Source organism: Semicossyphus pulcher, unplaced genomic scaffold (genome assembly GCF_022749685.1).
Source record: "Semicossyphus pulcher isolate SPU_LCO1_2020_fin unplaced genomic scaffold, fSemPul1.0.p SCAF_22, whole genome shotgun sequence".
Taxonomy (NCBI): domain Eukaryota; kingdom Metazoa; phylum Chordata; class Actinopteri; order Labriformes; family Labridae; genus Semicossyphus; species Semicossyphus pulcher.
In genome coordinates this window covers 21,446,198-21,470,707 of record NW_027211696.1, presented here as the reverse complement: position 1 = coordinate 21,470,707, position 24,510 = coordinate 21,446,198, and the positions used below count along the sequence as shown (strand labels likewise).

At 41.3% G+C, this 24,510-nt stretch overlaps 2 protein-coding genes across 3 annotated transcripts in view; both read left to right on the top strand.

Moving 5' to 3' along the window:
- Window positions 1-381: 381 nt before the first annotated feature.
- Window positions 382-13,434, top strand: hpse (heparanase). The gene is made up of 12 exons (XM_069673546.1): window positions 382-610; window positions 2,011-2,138; window positions 3,890-4,018; window positions 4,494-4,667; window positions 5,623-5,794; window positions 6,449-6,496; window positions 7,395-7,488; window positions 7,563-7,669; window positions 11,307-11,421; window positions 11,630-11,754; window positions 11,832-11,978; window positions 12,341-13,434. Exons 1-12 carry the CDS (start codon window positions 384-386, stop codon window positions 12,498-12,500), a joined length of 1,626 nt encoding a protein of 541 aa, XP_069529647.1. The 5' UTR covers window positions 382-383; the 3' UTR covers window positions 12,501-13,434.
- A 1,806-nt stretch (window positions 13,435-15,240) lies between these two features.
- ppp3ccb (protein phosphatase 3, catalytic subunit, gamma isozyme, b) overlaps window positions 15,241-24,510 on the top strand; it is a 28,972-nt gene continuing 19,702 nt past the window's right edge. For both annotated transcript variants that reach the window (XM_069672983.1, XM_069672982.1), the window contains exons 1-2: window positions 15,241-15,818; window positions 23,925-24,122. In XM_069672983.1, coding sequence (XP_069529084.1) covers window positions 15,767-15,818; window positions 23,925-24,122 — 250 coding nt within the window. In that variant the 5' untranslated portion in view covers window positions 15,241-15,766. The remainder of the gene's footprint in view (window positions 15,819-23,924; window positions 24,123-24,510) is intronic.

The window sequence follows — 24,510 nt, the reverse complement described above, 5'->3', positions numbered from 1 at the left end:
GTTAATGATCGGATAATAGTACAACACTGAATACTTTAAATGAGTTTTGATGCTAATTCTGTGTTTTTATTTAAATCATTGTTTTAGCAGACTTTTACTTGTGATGGAGTATATATTTATGTCTAATGTATTATTTCTGCTGCTTTTAGTGAAGGATATCATTTTAATACAACTCGGTAGAGAAAGTCTGAAACACAAGGTGACATTAAATCAAATGTGCACTTTTCCTGTTGGATCTCAAACCTGGAGGTGAGGGTTGCTAGTTGAGGGTTTTGGATGACCCGGCTCGGGTGTGAACCCTCCCCCCTCCCCTCCGGCTATAAACAGGAGGTCGCTGTGCAGGAAGTGTGGAGCTCTGTCCTCTCACATGTTGTGATTCAGTCATGAAGTCCGTCCCGGTCCTGCTGCTGGTTCTGGTTCCGTTCCTCCTCTGTTTCCAGCGGACTGAAGGAGACCACACCGGGGACCACAACCGGAACTCTTCGGATGTTTCGGACCTGGCTGCGGTTCTGGATCTGTCCGCGGTGATCCGCCGGGTGGACCTGCGCTTTCTGTCCGTCACCATCGATGCGAGTCTGGCTTCAGAGGAGAAGTTCATGTACCTGTTAGGGTGGGTGTCAGCAGCTGTCCGCCGGTGAACGCGCTCTGATCCGCCGCTAAACTTCCCTGGAAATCCGCTTAAATCGTGTGAAGTCCTCCTCAGATGATTAATGTCAGCTCACAGGAACCTGACGGAATTCATGCGCTCATACGGAGATTGAAAATGACTGACTCATTTAATTAACCTCTAACAATGTAAACAGCCACATAATCAGCCCGATACACATGAATGAGGTATTTCAGTGTTTAAATGTGATGCTGCTTTATCCACAGCTCTGTCTGACGGAGGTGTTGTACTTTAACTTCAGTGCATGCAGCCGGAGGTAAAGTGCAGTTTTACCTTTAAGATATAAAGTTAGCGTCTGAATGAGCTCGTGTGAAGTTGTTTGCTCTGTCTGCTACTGAAAAGAACACGGTGTTCATCACTGTCGTTGACTTCCATCAAATGATCAGTTGACTTTATCATTTCATGGTTCAGTTGTTTCAGTTTGAGCTTCAAAAAGATTCAGCTGCTCTGTGGAGTAAAACAAACATCTGTGATTCTACGGTGAGTTTATAGAGCCGTGGGTCTCAGAGTCGGGTCAGGGGTACGGAGGCCTTTGTGGACATGCGTCCACACATTTTATTTACTCTAGTTTTTCCTTGATAACGAGTCATTTCAGTTGTTTGCTCGAGATCTGGACTTATTTATCTCGTTATCTCGAGATAACAAAGCTGTCTGATTGATGTTACGGTGGTGCAGCTGCGTTATCTCAAGATAAAAGATAAATAAGTCCAGATCTCGAGAAAACAGCAAGAAATGAAATATAAATAAAATGTGTGGATGCATGTCCGCTTAGGGTTAACATTTGTGGAAGTTTGAAAACTGATGTAAAATCCTCAGAACAGTCGTGTTTGTATTCTGACAGGAACAAGTTGGCTTCAAATCTTTATTAATTTTAGAACAACAGCGTAACTGTTTCACCTCCCGCACAGTTCATGCATGTTTGGCCATGTTTAGGAAAAGCTGCTTGAAACCAGAATTTAATGTCGCAGCATCGAACACAAATCAAGTATTTTCTGTGCTTGCCTTCATGAGAGTATTTCTGTATTGTAACCTTTTACTGTAACCGTTCGTTCTTGATTTAAGACCTATGACAATCTAAAACAACTGAGTTGACGTTGTTGAGCAGAAGCATAAAGCAGCATGAAAGTGTCTCAGGTTTGTAATGAAGTAAAAGTCATTAGTTAAAGGTATTTGGTCACATTAACCCACAGGAAGACGTCCTTTAAACTGAACTCATTGTGCACTGAGAGACACTAACCCTGACCCTAACCCTAAGGGTCACTCTGACCTCTGTTCTTCGTTGCTTTGAAAACATTTGTTTGAATAATAAGAAACACTAAACTTTTCTTTCTTGTCTTCTTCAGCTCTCCAAAGATAAGGACGCTGGCCCGAGCATTAACTCCAGCGTTCCTGAGATTTGGGGGGACCAGGCAGGACTTCATGGTGTTCACCCCTCAGAGGAACCATCAGCAGGACTCAGGTCTCACTGCAGGTAACGTCACAGGTGTTACTGGACCTGCTGCACCTTAAAATCTCCAGCAATAACAATGGAATCTAATTTCTCTTCGCTCAGAGGTGACTTCTCCTTTAAATCCTCTCACACAGATGTGTCATACATTCATGTTCACACTTGTTCTTTAGCAGCACAAACCTCAAACAGTCCTGACTCAGGAAAATACTGGGAAACAAACAACGGGACTGTGATCTTTCCACCCACAGTGAATCATATGGAAGCTCCCAGTGAATCATATGGAAGCTCCCAGAGGGAAAACCATAATGTTTTGCTAAATAAAAACTCATGAGATAGTGAGTCACCATTGTTATTTTACCATGCATGAAGTTAAATATAGATGTTTGCTTTAGTTGGACAAAGTGTTCCTCCACAGTTCACATGATGTGTTTCAGTCTGGTTTAACCTCAGCAGTGACACTGACATGTAAAAGTTAGTGACCTTAAACGATGGTCTGTAACGTATTGTTAGTTTAAACTGCACAAAGTGAAGCAGCTGCACAAACACAGATCTTTAGAACAAAGTTGACTTTCACCACTGAATTCTTTCTCTGTCATCAAAACATGAAGCACGTCAGCATTCTGCCCTTCATTACAGCGTTCTGCATCTGTTTCTTTGTTCGAACTCTGTTGCCTTTGACACAGTTAATCATAATATCATAATTGAAAACATTGATCTGCATCGTATCTTTTAGGCGCAGATCAATCGATTTTCTTCTCTTTTTTTTAATATAAAGGATCTTCTGTTTTTCTTTCAGACGTTTAACACTGATTGCACCTGAAGTGTTATCAGGGGTTCCACAAGGCTCAATGCTGGGTCCCCTACTTTTAAGTTGAAATATAGAAACATCATATAAAAGTATTTGCAGATGATACACAGATATTCATTCTCTCACTTCTAAATACCATTAACAAGCCAGTAAAATGTATTGATATTAATTAATGGATGTTGACTTCAGGTCAGCAGCTAATCTGGACTCTGATCTGAACTTTAAAGTTCGTGTTCGTGTTACTGAAGTTACTTTTTAACACTTATCTTTGAATAAACTGAGGATTTTTTTTGTATCTCAAGCTAACTCTTACAAACTGGTCCATGCACACATTCTGTGCTGGATCACCAAAACCAACAACAGGAAGGCTTCAGCTCACTGAAGACACAGCAGCCAGAGTCCTCCGGTGCACATCAAGCTGGACTTTAGTCGGTTTAATGGCTCCCAGTTCAACAGAGAATCAACTAAAATAGTCTACTATTAGTCTCTAAAGATCAATATGAGGCAACACAATATATGACTGATCTGTAAAGCGTGTCCTCGGCTTGCACAGCAGTTTAACTGTTGTAGGCAAATCGCACTAGTCCTGACACAAATAGCCAATAACCAGGAGTGTTTGTTCTTCCAAATGTGTGATGACAAACGTTCACATCAGTGGTAGCCATCTTGGTCGTTTAGGAAACTGCTTAAATGGTTTCTCTGTTTTAAGTTGGACATGAAAACAGTGAACAAAAACGAGTCCTGATGTCACAGAAGTGTTTAAAGCTGTGAAAATGTAGTTCCTAAACCTTTTTCACAAACATCAATACGCTGTGTCTTATCTCGTATGATTTGGTGTCTATCTTCATCCTGCAGTCCAGTCGGAATCTCGGACCATCAGGTGGTGTTTTTTCTGTACGATACTGAACTAACAGTATCTGTCTTGAAAAGTACAATATCATTAATTCCTGTTGCCTGTTGTTAGGGCTATCCTGTGATAAACTGGAGTTGCCCCCCTGGCTGGAGGAGCGGCTGAAGAAGGAGTGGACCCAACAACAAGTGCTTCTCATGACGGAAGATCTGAGGAGGAAGTACAGAAGAGTGAAGTTCACAGGTACAACTAGTGCTTCCATAGTTTACATGATGTGTTCAGGTCTGGTTTCCAGAGTTATCGATAACTATAAGATCTATACTGATGCAGAAAGTCTTTGATACGCCTCGATACAGTTGATGGTGATATTGTAAAACAAACAGAGGCTCATCTGGTTCCTCTATTAGCTTTATTTTGTATTCCTTATTTTTAAGGTGCAGGAGCTTCTGTATTTCTGTAAGGCTGATGTAACAAAGATATTATAAGGGGTTCCACATGGCTTGATGCTTGGACCTCTGATTTTTATCTATGCAGATGATGCACACATTTATGTCTCTTCTGTTGATCTTAGTCTTAAAAACAAGCCTGTGTAAACTTATTTTACACTAGAACAGGATAAATCATCTTTATGTGTATCTGGTTTTCTGCCTTCTTCTTCTTATTGAAACAAAGTTATACCTGAGACAGGTGTGTGTTTATTCTCCTCCTGCTGTGACAGAGAACACTATCGACATGCTGCACTCCTTCACAAACTGCTCGGGGATGGATTTGATCTTCGGGCTGAACGCTCTGCTCCGAACAGCCGACAACGCCTGGAACTGCAGCAACGCCCGCTCGCTGCTGCAGTACTGTGAATCCAGACAGTACAGGATGTCCTGGGAGCTGGGAAACGGTACGCTGACACGATAACGCCAACAATATCACAAACTATTTCCTGCAGACAAACAAACAAACAAACAAACAAACAAACAAACAAACATTCAACAGCTCTTGAGATATAAGTTGTTGATGAAACATCAACATTTTGGAGCCTCGTCTCAGTAACGTCTTAAAGCAGCTGCTCACTGAAGTTTTCCATCAAACAGGATCAAAAAGTGTATTTGAAGGGGACTATTTTCAGCAGCGGATGAATCCACGATGAGCTGCAGTGAGTCAGGACATTGTATGAAAAATGTAGAATATCAACAGACTTTTATTATGTTAGTTTCCAGTTAATCGAGCTGTTACGGTGTTTCTCAGTGTATATAAAGGTATGTGTGAGATCATTTTCTCCTCCTTCTTCTTCTTCTTATTCGTCTCCTCATCCTTCTTAGTCTTTGTCGTCTTCTCCTCCTTCTTCTTCGTCCTACTCTACTCCTTCTCTTCCGTCTCCTCCATCATCTCCTGCATGTGAAGGGGACTACTTTTAGTGGCGGATGAATGCACATGTGGGGCTGCAGTGAGTCTTTGGGGCAGCAGGATGGTGTGTGGGATTGATTGGACATGTTTTCATGACGAGAGAAAAAGACTTTATAAAGTGAGTTTCCGTTGACTCGAGCTCTGACTGTGTTTAACAGTTCTCAGTGTGTTAAGGTATGTGTAAGACCTTTTCACTTCTCCTTAAGCTTTGTGGTGTCATGTCTGAGGTTTGGCTTCCACGTCTATGTGAGGCCGTTTATCACCTCGCTGCGCACACAGGAAGTCATGTTATTGATTTGCCTGTGAGTCAGTTTGTGCAGTGAGCTGTGGTTTTCTGCTCAGACACACTGACAGGAAGTGAAACAACAGAAACCTGTAAAGAGACTCTACCAATGACTGTACGGACTCTACAGACAGAACTGGATCTGATGTCGTGTGTTTGTCTGCAGAACCAAACAGCTATGAGAAGAAGGCTGGGATTCGAGTGGATGGACATCAGCTCGGGCAGGACTTCACTCGTCTCAAAGAGATGATGTCACAGTCCAAACTTTACCACGACGTCGGGCTGTACGGGCCGGACGTGGGTCAGCCCCGAGATCACAGGACGGACATACTGGGGGGGTGAGAGGTCATATCTCTGTGAGTCTGACTGTGAGTCTGACTGTGAGTCTGACTGTGTGAGTCTGACTGTGAGTCTGACTGTGTGAGTCTGACTGTGAGTCTGACTGTGAGTCTGACTGTGTGAGTCTGACTGTGAGTCTGACTGTGTGAGTCTGACTGTGTGAGTCTGACTGTGTGAGTCTGACTGTGAGTCTGACTGTGAGAGTCTGACTGTGAGAGTCTGACTGTGTGAGTCTGACTGTGAGTCTGACTGTGTGAGTCTGACTGTGAGTCTGACTGTGAGTCTGACTGTGTGAGTCTGACTGTGAGTCTGACTGTGAGAGTCTGACTGTGTGAGTCTGACTGTGTGAGTCTGACTGTGTGAGTCTGACTGTGAGAGTCTGACTGTGTGAGTCTGACTGTGTGAGTCTGACTGGGAGTCTGACTGGGAGTCTGACTGTGAGAGTCTGACTGTGTGAGTCTGACTGTGAGTCTGACTGTGAGTCTGACTGTGTGAGTTGTCTCTAACTGAATTAACGTCTAAGTATCTCATTTGGCTGGTATGTTGTTTTAATACCTCACAACCAAACTCTCCTCCTCCTTCTCCTTCTCCTCCTCCTTCTCCTCCTCCCCCTCCTCCTCCTCCCCTCTCTTGCATGTGTGTTTGTGCTTCAGGTTCCTGCAGAGTGGAGCTGAGGCAGTGGATGCTGTTACATGGCACCAGTGAGTTGACCTTTGACCCCAAACTACTCAGACATGACATCATTTAACAACTTCAGACCAGTGACTGTATATATAGATGGACAACGCGTCTCCATTTGCTCCCATTGTACGTAATTGATGCCAAAACAGCCCTGTGATAGGCGCTGCCATCTTGCGATGGTGATACGGAGCCAGAGTCTGCGCAGTAGAGATCGGCGAGCAAGCGGCCGTTGCCACTTCCGCTAACCCAAACACACACTTAACTTACAGCAAGGATCCCGCACGCAGAACAGCTTCTTGTGTCGGTCTGAGGTTAAAGTTCACAGGTATGGAAACTTCAATGACTGTAGTGATTGTTTTAGTAACGTTTCCACTCGCGGATCGTCCTCCGCTCTGCTCACCTGGAACTGATCGGCTGCAGGAGCCGAATTTGTCAACAGAGCTGTCAATCATCATTTTGACAGCATCAAATAACTAATTAAAAGTAAACTTTTCAGAAAAATGCACACCTGGACATAAATCAGCAGGATAAGAACTAACTCTAATGACAGAAACATGTTGGAGAAAAATGTATCAGGCGTGTATTTTGATTTTATAGTTTGACTCATGTCCCATCTGTTAACATAGAGGAGGCGGGCTTTATGACCTATACTGCAGCCAATCAGCACTTTTAGGGAGCTGTCATGTTGTCCATCTTTTTATACAGTTTATGGTTCAGAAACGCGTGTAAATAAATCATAAATAAATAATCATCAGTCATTTCCTCAAACAGTGTAGTTTGTTTGTTCTGTTACACCTGTGTGAACATGATGTTTCCATTCAGACTGCTTACATTAGTATGAGGTTGGTGCATTGTACTGTTGGATGCTGGGCTGTTATTGATTAATAAGTCGGATTGATTCGTTCTCCTGTTTCTCAGTTATTATGTGAACGGCAGAGACACGTCCCTGGAGGACTTCCTGGATCCTGAGGTCCTGGACTCCCTGACCTTAAAGACCAATGAAGTCCTGGAGGTGAGAGGAGATGATGGTGAAGCTGCACCTCGATGTTTGATGGGTGTTAATCTGTGTTTCCTCTCCTGGTTCAGATGGTGAAGCTGGCGTCCCCAGGGAAGCCGGTGTGGCTGGGAGAGACGAGCTCGGCCTTCGGAGGAGGAGCTGTGGGACTGTCGGACACGTTCGTCGCAGGATTCATGTGAGTTTAGATGAGTCCACGACAACTGATTACAAGTCACAAGCAAGTCAAGACCACTACAGAGACCGACACAAGTCAGACCAGTGTCTGCTTCAGGTCTGGATGAGTCTTAATGAAGGGGCAGAGACACAAATGCTTCATCAGTTGGAGCTAAAACAATAAGTCCATTTATTGGTCGCTGGGCAGAAATTAAATCAGGTTTTAAAATGAATTCACATGAAACACTCGCTGCTTCTCTGTGTTGTGCATGTTTTAAATATTAGCTGTTATTTCTGGTCAGACAAACACATTTAAAGATGAAGAGAGAGGAGGCATTAACAGTGATCTTTAGGACTGTGTTAACAGGAGAGTCGTGGTTTCTCAGGTTGACACGTCGCTGATTGAGTTTAGTGATTACCCATCAGCCCCGGTCTCATGACAACCGTACACACAGCTGCTGCTCAGTGAAAACCAGGCTCACGTGGAGCTTCAGTCTGAAACAGACATCCAGCCTCCACTGTTATTAACACATGATTCAGTGTTATTAACATGTTTCAGTGTTATTAACACATGATTCAGTGTTATTAACATGTTTCAGTGTTATTAACACGTTTCACTGTTATTAACATGTTTCACTGTTATTAACACATGATTCAGTGTTATTAACACATGATTCAGTGTTATTAACACATGATTCAGTGTTATTAACACGTTTCAGTGTTATTAACACGTTTCACTGTTATTAACATGTTTCCGTGTTATTAACACATGTTTCACTATTAACACATGTTTCACTATTAACACATGTTTCAGTGTTATTAACACATGTTTCAGTGTTATTAACATGTTTCAGTGTTATTGACATGTTTCACTATTAACACATGTTTCATTGTTATTAACATGTTTCACTATTAACACATGTTTCATTGTTATTAACATGTTTCACTGTTATTAACACGTTTCAGTGTTATTAACATGTTTCACTGTTATTAACACATGTTTCAGTGTTATTAACACATGTTTCACTATTAACACATGTTTCAGTGTTATTAACATGTTTCAGTGTTATTAACACATGTTTCACTGTTATTAACATGTTTCAGTGTTATTAACACGTTTCACTGTTATTAACATGTTTCCGTGTTATTAACACATGTTTCAGTGTTATTAACACATGTTTCACTGTTATTAACATGTTTCACTATTAACACATGTTTCAGTGTTATTAACACATGTTTCACTATTAACACATGTTTCAGTGTTATTAACATGTTTCAGTGTTATTAACATGTTTCATTGTTATTAACACATGTTTCAGTGTTATTGACATGTTTCAGTGTTATTGACATGTTTCACTGTTATTAACACATGTTTCATTGTTATTAACACATGTTTCACTATTAACACATGTTTCACTATTAACACATGTTTCAGTGTTATTAACATGTTTCAGTGTTATTAACACATGTTTCACTATTATTAACACGTTTCAGTGTTATTAACATGTTTCATTGTTATTGACATGTTTCACTATTAACACATGTTTCATTGTTATTGACATGTTTCACTATTAACACATGTTTCATTGTTATTGACATGTTTCACTATTAACACGTTTCATTGTTATTAACATGTTTCACTGTTATTAACACATGTTTCAGTGTTATTAACATGTTTCACTGTTATTAACACATGTTTCAGTGTTATTAACACGTTTCACTATTAACACATGTTTCAGTGTTATTAACATGTTTCAGTGTTATTAACACATGTTTCAGTGTTATTAACATGTTTCCGTGTTATTAACACATGTTTCACTGTTATTAACACATGTTTCACTGTTATTAACATGTTTCACTATTAACACATGTTTCAGTGTTATTAACATGTTTCATTGTTATTAACACATGTTTCAGTGTTATTAACATGTTTCAGTGTTATTGACATGTTTCACTGTTATTAACACATGTTTCATTGTTATTAACATGTTTCACTGTTATTAACACATGTTTCAGTGTTATTAACACATGTTTCACTATTAACACATGTTTCAGTGTTATTAACATGTTTCACTGTTATTAACACATGTTTCAGTGTTATTAACACATGTTTCACTATTAACACGTTTCAGTGTTATTAACATGTTTCAGTGTTATTAACACATGTTTCACTATTATTAACACATGTTTCACTATTAACACATGTTTCAGTGTTATTAACGTGTTTCAGTGTTATTAACACATGTTTCACTATTATTAACGTTTCAGTGTTATTAACATGTTTCAGTGTTATTAACGTGTTTCAGTGTTATTAACACATGTTTCAGTGTTATTAACATGTTTCATTGTTATTAACACATGTTTCACTATTAACACATGTTTCACTATTAACACATGTTTCAGTGTTATCAACATGTTTCACTATTTTTAACATGTTTCAGTGTTATTAACACATGTTTCACTATTAACACATGTTTCAGTGTTATTAACATGTTTCACTATTATTAACACATGTTTCAGTGTTATTAACATGTTTCACTATTATTAACACATGTTTCAGTGTTATTAACATGTTTCACTATTATTAACACATGTTTCACTATTAACACATGTTTCAGTGTTAACATGTTTCAGTCTTATTAACACATGTTTCAGTGTTATTAACACATGTTTCACTATTATTAACATGTTTCACTATTATTAACACATGTTTCAGTGTTATTAACACATGTTTCACTATTAACACATGTTTCAGTGTTATTAACATGTTTCACTATTAACACATGTTTCAGTGTTATTAACATGTTTCATTGTTATTAACACGTTTCACTATTAACACATGTTTCAGTGTTATTAACATGGTTCAGTGTTACTAACATGTTTCAGTGTTATTAACACATGTTTCACTATTAACACATGTTTCAGTGTTATTAACATGTTTCAGTGTTATTAACACATGTGTCCCTGTTGCTTAGAATCAGAATCAGAATCAGGTTCACACATACAAGGAATTTGTTTTGGTGGTTTTGGTTCAAAACAATTAACACAGAACTAGAATAATATAAGTAAAAGACTTAAATAGAATAAGAAAAAACAGGCAATAAGAATAAAAATATAAAAAACAATATAAAACGTATAATACAAAATATGTACAACAGGTGTGATTAAAAACTGTACAGGTGTGCAGGATGTTGGTGAGTGCAAAAGCTTACAGTATAAAGTTAAACATAGTGCAGTGTACAGACAATATAAGAGTCCAGTGTGCGTTAATGTAACACAAAGTCTGAATTAGAGTCTTAAACACTCGTTAAGTGTTGAGTGACTGAGGGGCTGGATGAGAGTCCATGTCACAGCCGATGTTCAGCTCCCACCTGAGGTCCTGGCTGACTTTAGTCGTAGTTGTGTTGTTATTTTATTTCAGTCAGTATATAATCATTTCTTCAAACCAAAACACACATAAAAGTTTTATATAAATTACAGATAAAATACAGTGATGAAAAAACCCCATTAGTGAGTGAAACGGTGCAGCCTGAAGATGAAGCTTATTGTAACACTGTTTTATAACATACAGGAAACACTCACTGCATGTTTTGAGTTATTGACACATGTTTCTGTGTAATTAAAGCCTGTTTGAGTGCTGTGACTGTGACTGTGTGCAGGTGGCTGGATAAACTGGGCCTGGCAGCCACACTGGGTCTTGATGTTGTGATGAGACAGGTGTTTGTTGGCTCTGGGACTTACCACCTGGTGGACGAAAACCTGGATCCACTTCCTGTAAGACGTCTTTAATTATTCAAACACTCTTTTATGTTTTAATTAACTGTGTAAAAACAGCTCTATTAAACTCCTCTGTATTAAACAGTATACTAAGTTTTGTCTCCTGAGCTTCACATAATAACACAGATACTGCTCACATTTTATTCATCACACCTTTAACATGTATTAATCAGAACACGTTAACTGTGCCTGTCTCCTCCTGCAGGATTACTGGCTGTCTGTTCTCTATAAGAGACTTGTTGGACTGGAGGTTTTAAAGATTGAAGGATTTTCTAACTTTGCTCGACACAAACGAGTGAGGCTGTATCTGCACTGTGCCCACAAGAAGAGGTACTTCTCCTTTCACGTCACCTTTCAGTTGGTCACAACATGTAGTAACTCCTCTCGTCTCTGTGTTTCCTCTGCAGTTACAGACGAGGAGCCGTCACGCTGATTTCCATGAACCTGAGTAAGAAGCCAGTCAGGGTCTCCGTCCCTGCTCGCGTCTCCTCCAGCACAGTGGAGGCGTTTGTTCTGCAGTCGGATCAGCCGGGGGAGGAGGGGCTCTACTCCAGGTGCTCCTCAATACTCCCATTTATCACTGAAACGCTCCTCCTGCAGTCATGGGAAAAGTCACATTTCTCACTCACTCCTTTTCTCATTAAACAGTTTTAATAACATTTCCTGTTCATAACATTAATAAGCGACATGTACAGAAACAACAGCAGGGACCAGGTCGAGACAGAAAATCCTTTTGAAAAGATAAATAAAGTAACATATTCTACAGGGAGATCATCCAATGGGGGGTTTCCTCTCATGTGGTCGCACATTAAAGATCTCTTTGTACCACAGAGGAACAGTAGGAGGCGCTCTTGTGACTCCAGCTTGAAAGTTCAAGCTACAGCCATGACCCTGATATTGATGTGTTTTCCTGCAGGTCTGTGATGCTGAACGGAGATGTGCTGAAGATGGTCGATGATGAAACTCTTCCAGATTTAAGAGGAGCTCGTCTTCATCCGTCTGAACGTCTGCAGCTTCCAGCGTACTCGCTGGCGTTCTTCGTCTTTATAGATGCTGGAGCTGCAGCCTGCACCTGACCTCGCTGCCTCACCAACATGGACTCCTCAGAGTGACATGTTTATACACACTGACATCACTCCTAAAACCAGGAAGTATCACTCTGAGAGCTGCTCATTAAGGGACTGAAATGAGCTCAAGTGACAAACCTGAGAGTGCTCATGGATTTGGTCTTTTGTTTCATATGATAGACTTTAAAGCGTCTTATTTAAAGAACATATTGTTTGCTGTGCTAATAAAGTTTGTTCAACTCTGGTCAAAAAGGTGATGACACACACACACAGGTGATGATCTAAAACCCTAAAATCACTAATCAACTTATAGTGCAATTCAGCTAGCTAAATGCTAACAGAAGCATGCTAAAATGCTAACAAGCTGATCGTTTAGCAGGTTTATTGCTTCGTTTGGAGTGTTAGCATGCTGAAATTAGCTTATTAGCTTATCAAACAAATTCCAGATGAGTTTGTAGGATTTTAGGATTCATCGTCTCGATATGCTGTTGAAATATTTACAAAACTTTAGACTTCTTATTATGCAGAATCAAATCTGATATTATTGGATTATAATTATTGATGCATTAATGTTTTAATCACTTTAGTGTTGCATCTGGTAAAAAGGGAGCTTATTCTAATGAGCTTACACACTGTTATGAAGTCATCCTAATCAACAATAACTCTTAATGATTTATTTGTTGATACTCTGAATCTTTCGAGGAAATGAAAGTGCATTATCTTTGTCTCAAATGTATTTGAGAAGTGAAAAGTAACGGCAAAATATAGACTCTACAGTGAGACACAAGCTGCTCGGTAGCTTAATCTATAATATATAATTTGTCAGTTTATTATATTTTGTGATGTCAATCTGTGAAGTAACTAAAATATTAAAGTATGTAAATATTCGTCTGATTTGTGCACGAGGCTGCTCCACACATAAAGCTTACCTGTCGATAAAGAATGACCTTTAATTCATCATTTAATGAGCATTAAAAATAAACATGAAATGGGCTTTATATCTTCACTCTGAATTATAACAGGACACATCTTTATGGACAGAACAGCTGCAACACATCAACTTCAGATCAAGCCACTCCCTCCTGCCCTGCAGTCACCCCACCTGACCCTCCCCGCCCACCTGCTCACCTGTTTACACTCCCTCATCCGTCCTATGGTGTTATACCAGCCAGAATCCATTCATGCTTATGGCATAGTTACCTCGTGTAATCAAAGAGCTTTTACCCAACGTGCTCGTCTCTGAGTTCAGACCTGCTTATTTACTGAGCGTGTTCTCATGCAGATAATTTCAATCATGACAATTCAAATTTAATCATCAGATACATTTAAAAAGTAGATAAAACACGATAAAAAACACATAATACACAATTGCACTTATGGAGAATATTAACCTTTTAACACCTTAATTATGATCCAATCAGATATATTTATATATAACTATATATATATGTAATTTCTAATCTAAAAACACGTAAACTTATAAGCAAGAAAATAAGAAAAAAAAGAGATACATATTTAGATGTTTTTTCTTCTTTCCATTTAAATAAAAAAAAGCTGTAAATAAGTACATTTAGCAGTTTGATGAGTGTCCACATGAGGGCGCTGTAGCATTTCTGCTCGGATACTGGTTCGTGTTGCATAAATACTACGTATCTGGTGTTTAATAATAATGTTTTTATACATTAAAAAGCTTTGGTAAACAGTAGCTTTTTTTAGTAATAGCAGAATATGAACAGCAGTAAGTTCATCCAACCGAAAAGTGAGAAACAGATTCTGTTACACACTGTAGTGCCAAACTCCTTTGAAAAATCTATCAATTTAATAAATCTTTGTACCTGGGCAAAGAAATGTGACTAACAGAAGAGGTATTCTGAAGTTTTACAAATCAACTGACTGTTTTCTCAAAGTCAGCGCAAAGAGGAAATAAAACGTTAAAGATTCTGGTACTAAAATGTGAACTATTACAATGGAGACGCAGCCGGCCACTCCCGTTTGTCTTACTAAAAGATAGTTGAACTGTAGGTGAGCCGTTATAAAAGGTGAAATTCTCTTAAAAAATGAGTTTATTTAAATTAAATGTATATTTAATGTACTTGTATATCATGCTGAATTATAGGCTGGGTTTACCTAAACAGAACTCTTGTCTTATTTATTGCTAAATAACAAGAAATTGCATGGACAGCAAGCCAACTTTAAATGTCTAAATTTGAGAATGGAGTTTGGTTTAAAGAGAAAAAAAAAACGTTCACAGCCTGATTGCTGTGGACCTTTTCTGTATCAATTTATACCAAGCTCTAAGTATGCTAAAACATGACTTTAAAGACTATTACTATAACGTATTATAATAATGTTATTGTTAATATATTGTTTGTTATCTTTTTTGAATTTTTTTTTTTCTGAACTCTCTCTACAGTGTAGGCAAGGTGACAGAAAGTAACTACATACATCTACTGATGTATTATCTTCAACCAGAGTTTTGTCTTCACCACATTTGTCTAGACAACTGTACTATGGCTACGTTATCGGTTAAGTTTTGAAAAAAACTAAACTAAACATGATTTAGTTAATTATTTATAAAATACCGCAATGTTAGATTTTTTTATGTTAATATGTTCGATTCATGCACACTATGTAGTTTTTAGAGCAAACTCAGTAGGTGTGTGCGGCTCAGCAGACCGTGAACGCGACGCATTAATAACTCATTAATACTACACTACCCACAGCCCCCCGCGTTGAGCCATGTTGTAGGAAATCCGCTTGCGGCGGATTATTGTAATCCGACAGAGGGTCTGGACGACACATCGGATCACGACAGAACAGCAGAGCCCAGCGGCCTGTAACAGATGCAGCTCGTCCAAGAATAAAGGGATAAAGTTGAGATATGATCTGACGCACTGCTCGCTGTTCCTGAACGCATCATCAGCGGCGCCCGGGCCGTTTCCTGGACCAGTCGATTCATCTGACGGACCCTGACAGCCGCTCGGCATCACTGCACCGCGGAGCAGAGCGGAGAGGAAAAGCGTTAATTTGTTAGTCTAAGAGATCTCCCCCCTCTTCCCTTCCCCCGTCAGATTTAACTTTAGCCCTGCTCGGTTTGGCTCGGCTCCTCGGTGTGCCTGTCTGCGGAGAGAAGCGCTGCTGCTCCGCTGCCGCTGATACACAGCTAGCTAGCGCGGCTAGCTCACCCCAGCTAGCTAGCTAGCTAGTGAGGAATTTATCAAGTTTAGTTAGGAATTTAGCAAATTCTCCGACCTCTCAGCCCACACGGAGGGAGGATGTCGGCGAAAGACCAAAACAAACTCTCCACCATTGAACGACCTATTAAAGGTAAGTGACATTTATATCCTAAAAATCGTTCTTCTCGGTGCAGGAAGTTAGCGGTGGCTGCTGTCAGAGCTACTTTGCTAACATCACGGCAGCTTCACGGGCTGCTGGTTGACAAGCAGCCCCGCTAACAGTTAATTTACCCAGCTTTTCTGTAACGAGCCCGGTGAATCGTGCAGCTTTTACCGCCTGTCCCCATCAAGGGACAGAGTAAGCCACGTTATGCAAGTCAATCAATTCAGCCGATGCTAATGAGTTAGCTTTTTAGCTTAGCTGTCCGGAGTGCCAGATGTCAGCTCTGCATTTGACATTCAGCTATGAACTGTTCAGGTTCACTGAGCAACTTAGTGCGACGCCCCACACACCTGGATCCTGTTTATGAGCGAAAAACTCTTTATTTCATGTTGGACAGAGATTAAATATGGCAGCTAACGTCGTGGTGTGGGACATTTAATGGTCGTGGATGTAAATGCAGCTCTGCAGTGTTGGTGACTGAATGCAGGAGGAGGTGTGTACGTGGGAGACATCCTTTCCCGTTTCAACAGCTGCTTTCTGAATACATTTGTTTTTAATGCCAGAAACGGTTAATAAGACCCATTACAAAATAATCGAGTAGTGATTAATGCAACTGTTTGGATCATCAGTCGATTGATTGAAAAATCAAACAGCCTGAAGATTCAGCACCTAAAATGTTAAGATTGTTCTGATTTATATCGTTGCTAACTAAATATTTTTGGCATTTTTTAGACTAAACGATTAGTTAGTCAATTAAGAAAATCATCATCACATTAATCCATAATGAAAATAAACCAAACAGACTCTCTCTTGCCAAGTTTAGGATGAATTATTCTGGTACTAACTATTTTCAGACTGTCTTTGTGAGCTCTTGAGATCAGATACGATAATCTTTATTGATTCCCCATTGGAGGAAATTTAGTTACAACAGCTAAAAAAACAGTCACTGTGATATCTTGTGACACTGGTGTTGCATCAAAATTCTGTGACCCCTCAGATTGTGTGACCTCAATGAGTATATCTGCTTTATTCCCTCTGCAAACATTTCTTTAACATCTAACATGTTAAGATAAGATCACATGTTGCGATAGATGTGGTAGCAGGAAGTGTATTATACAGGTGTGACTGCAGAACATTCACACCTCCCCTGTCAACACCTCTTAGTCTTTTTCATGTAATTAACCCTGTTTTTTTCACTTGTACATCTTCATCAACACCTGTCAGTCTCTAAATGTGCTCTTTTTGTAAGGATTGTAGCTGGATGTTTTTAAACGATATTAGTTATTAAAGCAGACCTAGGTGTCTTCATTTTATTACACAAGGTGTAGTGCTTCAGGAATTGTTGCTGCTCAGGCTGTGTCTCTTTTTTTCCATTTGTTCTACTACAACTCTGAGTGGCAGAATTGGGACGTTTCAGCCATTTATACAACACTTTTAGCTGAGCCGGGGTGAGAAAATGACAGCTAAGTCACTGGCTTTACTTCATCAATACCAGCAGGCAGTGAAATGTGCAGCTACTACCTGCCAAATACAGGGTAAAAGTTGGCTGTGGCAGGTAAAAGTTCAGGTAACCTGACACCATGGCAGTTTGGGTTTCTTTATATTCTAAATAATAGTTTATTCAAGCAATTCTAACCTTAAGACTGCCGAGGTATTAATGTTATTTAAATCTATCCCATAGTTCTTCTGAGACACGAGTGGTCAGTAAAAATGTTCAGTGTCCTGCCAATGACGAGAGGATGCGATAGTATTAATGGGCCGACCTCTTTTCAGTGCAATGCTAAACATGTAACAGCAGCAAAAGGGTTTAAAAATAAAATGTAGCTGCAGATCAGGCGAATCTGCAGGCTGGGATAGTTGTCAAATGCTTTGACAACTCACTAGTAGTGACAGCCCATTATTTTACAGGTATTTTGGACTGTTGCACCTTTTGACACATGACACCTAAGAAGAAGCGCAGTGGTGGCATAACTTGTTGAGGAACAAAGTTGTTAAATTCAACCTTTTTACTTTTTAATTCATCAAAATGATGAATTATCAATATTGAAGTTGCACGTTTTATAAGGATATAATATATGGAAATTGAAAATATGGTTGCCCCAGTTTACAAAAACGTTTAAGCTAATATATGAACTCTTTTGTACTATGCTAGATGGAAGGTGTGGTGCACAGGTAATTGTATCGAGAAGAAGCTTCACTCTGTTATTCTCTTTATGATGCGTCCCGCGCTGTGATGTAGCTGGTTGGAGCTTTACTACCTCAAACACATAAAGGTGTTTGTGAGAACTGACTTTATCCAGGTGCTGATCGTCCTGTTGTCCAGGTGTCTGCAGCTGTAGGACAGATCGATGTGATTTGGTTAGAGACGTTGATAACGCAGTAAAACGGAGCTTTCATTTCAAATGTTATCTAAGCGCCTCCTTATAAAGAGAGGAGACGCACCAATAACACAAACCTTTGCTCATAAAGCCTGATGTAACTGAGTGATGGCTGTCTCATAGAAACGAGTCTATCTCCCACTGACAGCGCATCAGTAGATCTGCATTATACACTCTGGTAACCTGTATGAGTAGCCTGCGTCCTCACTGCGCTGCATCATTAAACACTCCTGTATGATGAACTGGTCATACACTACATTCTCTTCGTCTCCTCCCTGTGTTCATGCTTCAGTCTGCTTCACTCTGGAGCTGCTGCGACTCAAAGGATGTTGTAAATGACATATAATTGTGATGATTTTCACCATAATGCAGCAGACTGACTGAGCACCTGTGTGACACTGCAAATGAAGTTTTCCAGTGTAAAATGTGTCTTGTATACGAGCTAATCTGTTGTGTGAGTGTTTAGTTAAGCAGCAGGTTGTTGTGTTAGTTATGTAATGTTGTGTGTTTGGGTGAATAATCAGCCGCGTATGATTGGCTCAGTGTGTTAGGAAGGCTTAGGAGTGTAAAGCTGCAGGAGAGCGTCACATCATTAAACCTGCCGCCCTAAGACAGCTGGTCAATCAGGAAGTCGACACACAATCACACATACACACATGTATCAGTCCTTAAAGCGTCAGCCCTTTGTGTTTTTCTTGATCAGTCGGATCAAAGAATCAGCAGAACTCTTGTGAAAATAATCTTCAAACTGAAAGAACTGCACATTGCAGGTTCCAAGATCTGCAGGTGTTGTTTGCTTATTTTCTGGAAAACAGAAACCAGCTCGTGTTAAAATGAAATACTGAAGAGATGCAAAACATTCAGTAAGAGCTGAACAATAAAGATAGCTTTTAAGATACGACTGAACATTAAAGGTTGGCTGATTATTTCAGGTTAGACGGCCCTGCTGATGCTCCGTGTTATCATTGATGCCCTTTTCTGAGAAAGGCTGCAGCAGCTCACAGCATCCTGTTGAACCTGGTCAATGGGCTGTGTGGGTGTGTAATGTGTGGGTGGATTGTGTGTGTGTGTGTGTGTGTGTGTGTGTGTGTATACCCACCGATGGATCTGCTCTGGCTGCTCTGGCCTTTTGGCTTAGTTACCGATGGTAATCGAATCAGTCCGGTCCTCTGCGCCGTCCGGCATGTGTAATGATTCTGTCCTCATTCATGATTGATGGAGCTGGACCTGAGGACGCAGCAGGCTCAGGGGCCTGTCCTGGGCCCCAGCATGGAGCTCTGCCCTGGGCCCCGGTCCTGGTCCTTCATAGAGTCAGCCAGCCTCAGGGTTAACATGTTAACACAGTAGGCTGATGTTCGCTCTAAAGTTTTCTCCCTTTCCTGACTCATTACACAACAACGTCCACTTTTAAAGCCTCTCTTAGAGTGCTGGCGTGAGAGTGCACTGAAGAAATGCAGCAGGACTGCAAGAGAGAAACAGGGTGCACTAAAGAAACGCGACAAGGTGCAGAATCAAATGCGACTAGGTGCAGCAAAGAAGCACAGTGCGAGTGTGGAATAATGACTAGATGCAGTGAAGGAACACGACTCGATGCAGTGAAGGAACACGACTCGATGCAGTGAAGAAACACGACTCGATGCAGTGAAGGAACACGACTCGATGCAGTGAAGAAACACGACTCGATGCAGTGAAGGAACACGACTCGATGCAATGAAGGAACACGACTCGATGCAGTGAAGAAACACGACTCGATGCAGTGAAGGAACACGACTCGATGCAGTGAAGAAACACGACTCGATGCAGTGAAGGAACACGACTCGATGCAGTGAAGGAACACGACTCGATGCAGTGAAGGAACACGACTCGATGCAGTGAAGGAACACGACTCGATGCAGTGAAGAAACACGACTCGATGCAGTGAAGAAACACGACTCGATGCAGTGAAGGAACACGACTCGATGCAGTGAAGAAACACGACTCGATGCAGTGAAGAAACACGACTCGATGCAGTGAAGGAACACGACTCGATGCAGTGAAGAAACACGACTCGATGCAGTGAAGGAACACGACTCGATGCAGTGAAGGAACACGACTCGATGCAGTGAAGGAACACGACTCGATGCAGTGAAGGAACACGACTCGATGCAATGAAGGAACACGACTCGATGCAGTGAAGGAACACGACTCGATGCAGTGAAGGAACACGACTCGATGCAGTGAAGAAACACGACTCGATGCAGTGAAGGAACACGACTCGATGCAGTGAAGGAACACGACTCGATGCAGTGAAGGAACACGACTCGATGCAGTGAAGAAACACGACTCGATGCAGTGAAGAAACACGACTCGATGCAGTGAAGGAACACGACTCGATGCAGTGAAGGAACACGACTCGATGCAGTGAAGGAACACGACTCGATGCAGTGAAGGAACACGACTCGATGCAGTGAAGGAACACGACTTGATGCAGTGAAGGAACACGACTCGATGCAGTGAAGAATTGTGACGGGGTGCAGTAAGGAAACGCAACAGGGTGCAGTAAAGCGTGCAGTAAAGAAGTGCAGTTGAACTGAAGTGAAGAGGAGCTGTTGTGGTACGGTCTGTACCTAAAAGTAGTGGTATGTGTGTTTCTTATCAAGTGAAGGTGTATCGCAGTAGTTACAGTGTTCTCAGGTGGGATCACTGTAACCTCTTACACTCGTACCCGTCCCTCCTCATGTACAGAAAGTATTTCAGAAGACGCTCACTCTCCCGGCCCACTGGTCTAGTTAAGTGAGTGAAAGAAAACCAGGTCGCACATATCAGCCAATCATGTGAGCGCTCGTGAACTGGTTCATCACCGGCTCAGTTTGTCACCAGCAGAGGAAACCAGACGAGCTCACACTCTGCTGATCAGACCAGATGATCTGCGTGATTATTAGGTGCCAGCGCTCGTTTGTGAAGAGAGGGGAACAAAAGCAGAGGTGTGAAACGAAGCGGCTCAGACCACTGTAGGAAGTGGTATTCAAATAATCAACGAGACAGAAGAGAGAAACTTTTTATAATAGCGGCACTGAAACTCTCCTCGGTGTAAATTTAAGCTTCAGTAACATCTGCGTCAAACCGGGAAAGTAAATAAAATATTTATAGCAGATAGTTTCTTTAGATTGTCCTGCGACTTTTACAGATGATCCAAATGATACAAGTGGTTTTTGCTTTTTGTGGAACCTTGTCCCTGCGGGCCACCGTAGCCCCAGTGGCCAGCAGCCAGTCAAATATAAGCAAAACAGCGAGCGTATCAGACAGACACCTGCTTTGTTTCTGTTCCTGCTGCTCTCTGCTCTCTGGATGGATAACCAGCAAACATCAGCAGGAACAGTGGAGCAGTGTGGTCAATATTAGAGCTGACAAACACAGAATGACCATCAGAGGGGACACAAACATGGTCTGTGGATGTGTCTGACAACAAAGTGACCTCAGACGTGTGGCTGAAAAGGGGAAATGTAAGACTTCAGTACATCATGTGGGAGAAGCTACAGGTGTTCTTCCCAAACTCAAATCCAGGGACGGCACATTGGACACTCATATCTGCTGCATACAATCCTTTGTGGGGTCCAGATCTGTAATTGTATTTTACTAATTTAATTGTGAGCCTAATGGAAAGATTATCTCAGTGAATAATTAACCTGAGAAGCACAATTCAAGGCGTGTGTGAACAGGGACTGTCAGCTGAAGCTGTGCCTCATTCTGCATGTTCTTGTGGTTCTGAGAAGGCTTTCACCAAACAGGCCGGCGATTAGATCATCATGAAGACATATCTTTGGACACGTCTGATCGACTGGTGCAGAAATCACATTTGAGACATGAACCAAAAAACTCTCCGCCCTTATAAAACCTGAAACCACAGTTTACAGTCATAGCAGAAACTTTACAGGTGAGAATGGAGTTACACCTGAGAGAAGACATTACAACAGGATTGTTACCCGCTCTCATATGCACATATTCAAAAAGCTGAAACAAGGACGAGTCAATACAGCTGGGACGACAAATGTTCTTCAAAAGGAACCCAGCATCCCTCTCTTACAGACTCTACATTCATATTCAGATATCTGATTATAAAGATCACTTTTATCACCAGCTTGTTATTCAGTTGGAGGCTGTGAGCGGAGGCGTCCTTCATCTTTTGCAGGAATTAAACATTTAAAAAGACAGTAAATTGCTTCTTTTAGGGCCTTTGTGTTGCCGGTTGTATCTGCTTTAAAACTTCAAATCCCCAATAAAGGAGAAAAACTGTTCTTTCATAATTGCATTTGAAAAGACTGCAAATTGCTTATTTCCGGTGCTACTTGTTGCAGATTGCATCTGATTTAAAATGAATTATACCCAAATCCTAGATTTTGTATTGTTCTTCCATAATTGCATTCCCTCAAAGTGACGTTAGTGGAGTGGGGACAGCCCCGCCCCCTGCATGGCTGCACACACCTGTGTTGATATGGTGTATGGACATTTGCAGATGGTTGTTCAGACGATGGCTGATTGGAAGATTTAAAATATCAACGTCAAACTCCCGTTTCTTCAAATCCTCTCAGTTTTCTGTGACGTCATGCCGAACAAACGACGCAGGATTTGGATCCGACTGAACGTTTATGTGGAAAAATATGTCTCCTCCTCAACTGGTGCAGTTTCTGAGGACGTTAACACAAAGTCCTCCTCCGCTCGTCCTCCCTGTGAGATGAAGGTGTTTTCCAGGCATTAAGCTGTTTGGTATTTCCTCCAGGGCCTGCTTCGCGCTGCCAAACTGTTTTCCTTTGTGCTCAGGTCGAGCCTCGACATGCCGTCACCGTCTTCAGGAGGAATCTGTGTTACTGATCTGACTGCAGAATAACAGAAAAACAATAAGCCTTCAGTGGAGCTCTGGAAATATCACTGACGACTGCAGAGGTGGAGGGCCATGGATCAGTAATAGAGGAGTTTAAAATCAATATGGACTGATGCCAGCTGTCTCACAGTCAAACACACATTTATTACATCACACCAAGTCTGCAGAGAGCCAGGAGAGTCGATGAGCGGGCTGTGGAGACTGAAATGCACTTTATTGAACTACTAAGAATCCTGCATGAGGATTATTTTGCTCATTATTTACTCCATCAGTTGTTCGTCTCCAAAAGATGAAAACATCTGAGTTGACTTTTTCCACTTTCTTGTGACTTTGAACCACTTGCAGGCGGCCATGGAACATCGTTCTTTGCATACGTTTAATAGTTCTAAAATAAAAAGCTTAATCGACAGAGGTCTTCCTTCTTCACATTGTAGGTTCATTGATTGGTGTCTATCTGCTGCGGGTTGTTTGTTTGCTTTTTAAATAATCTAAACTGACAAACTAAAACGGTAAAAGTCTGCTGACAGCTTCTCGTGTCCCAGATTTCACTTTCTGTTTCTCTCTCGGCCAACAGAATCTCTTTGAGTTTAGAAGTGCTGGTCAGACATAACAAGACTTTTGAAGACGTCACATGGGACTGAGATAAATGCATAAAGATAATACCTCTTGGCTGCAGCCCTACGCCGTTGTTTACCTTCTGTAGTCGTGTCTAAAGTGGAAACTAACTGAACCAGGATCAGTTATGTGCTGCAGAGAGAAACTTTAGTTGGTGCAGCTCCTCTGTCCTAACAGTGAAAGTTTCAGTGTGTCTGTCGTCCGTGTTTGACCCGTCTGTCTCTGTCCTGTCTGTGTTTTTAGCGGTGCCATATCCTCCCGGTACTCGCCTGACGGTCAAAGACCTGTACGTGGATGGGAGGCCCAGCGTGGAGCAGCTGAAGGCCCATCTGGTGAAGGAGGGTCGGCTGGAGGAGGAGGCGGCTCTGAGGATCATCAACGAGGGAGCCGGCATCCTCCGCCAGGAGAAATGCATGCTGGAGGTGGAAGCTCCCATCACAGGTAAGCCTCTGACTCTGATACCTTTATCTCAGCGTATCAGGGACGCAGATGATGTGAAGTCAGTTGAAGTGAGACAAAGACGGGGCGTGTGCAGCAGTCTATTTCTACAGCTGCCCTCCCTGACATGTGGCTTAGCTTAGGTATCCACCCCTCCACCCTCGTGCCCTCCGACTATTTTTATCTCCTTCTGCTCTGTCCTTCCTCACTTATTGTTTCCATATTTTCAGCTCCTTTGTCTGCTTCCTGCATCTCTGCTGATCAGTCAAATAACCATCCTAATGAACATTTAGAGGGCAGCGTCCTTCTTGTCCATGTGTCGACTTGAGGCCGAAACAAACGAGATGTTGATCAAAAACTGTGTCAATCTACAGAAGACTTGTCTGCAACT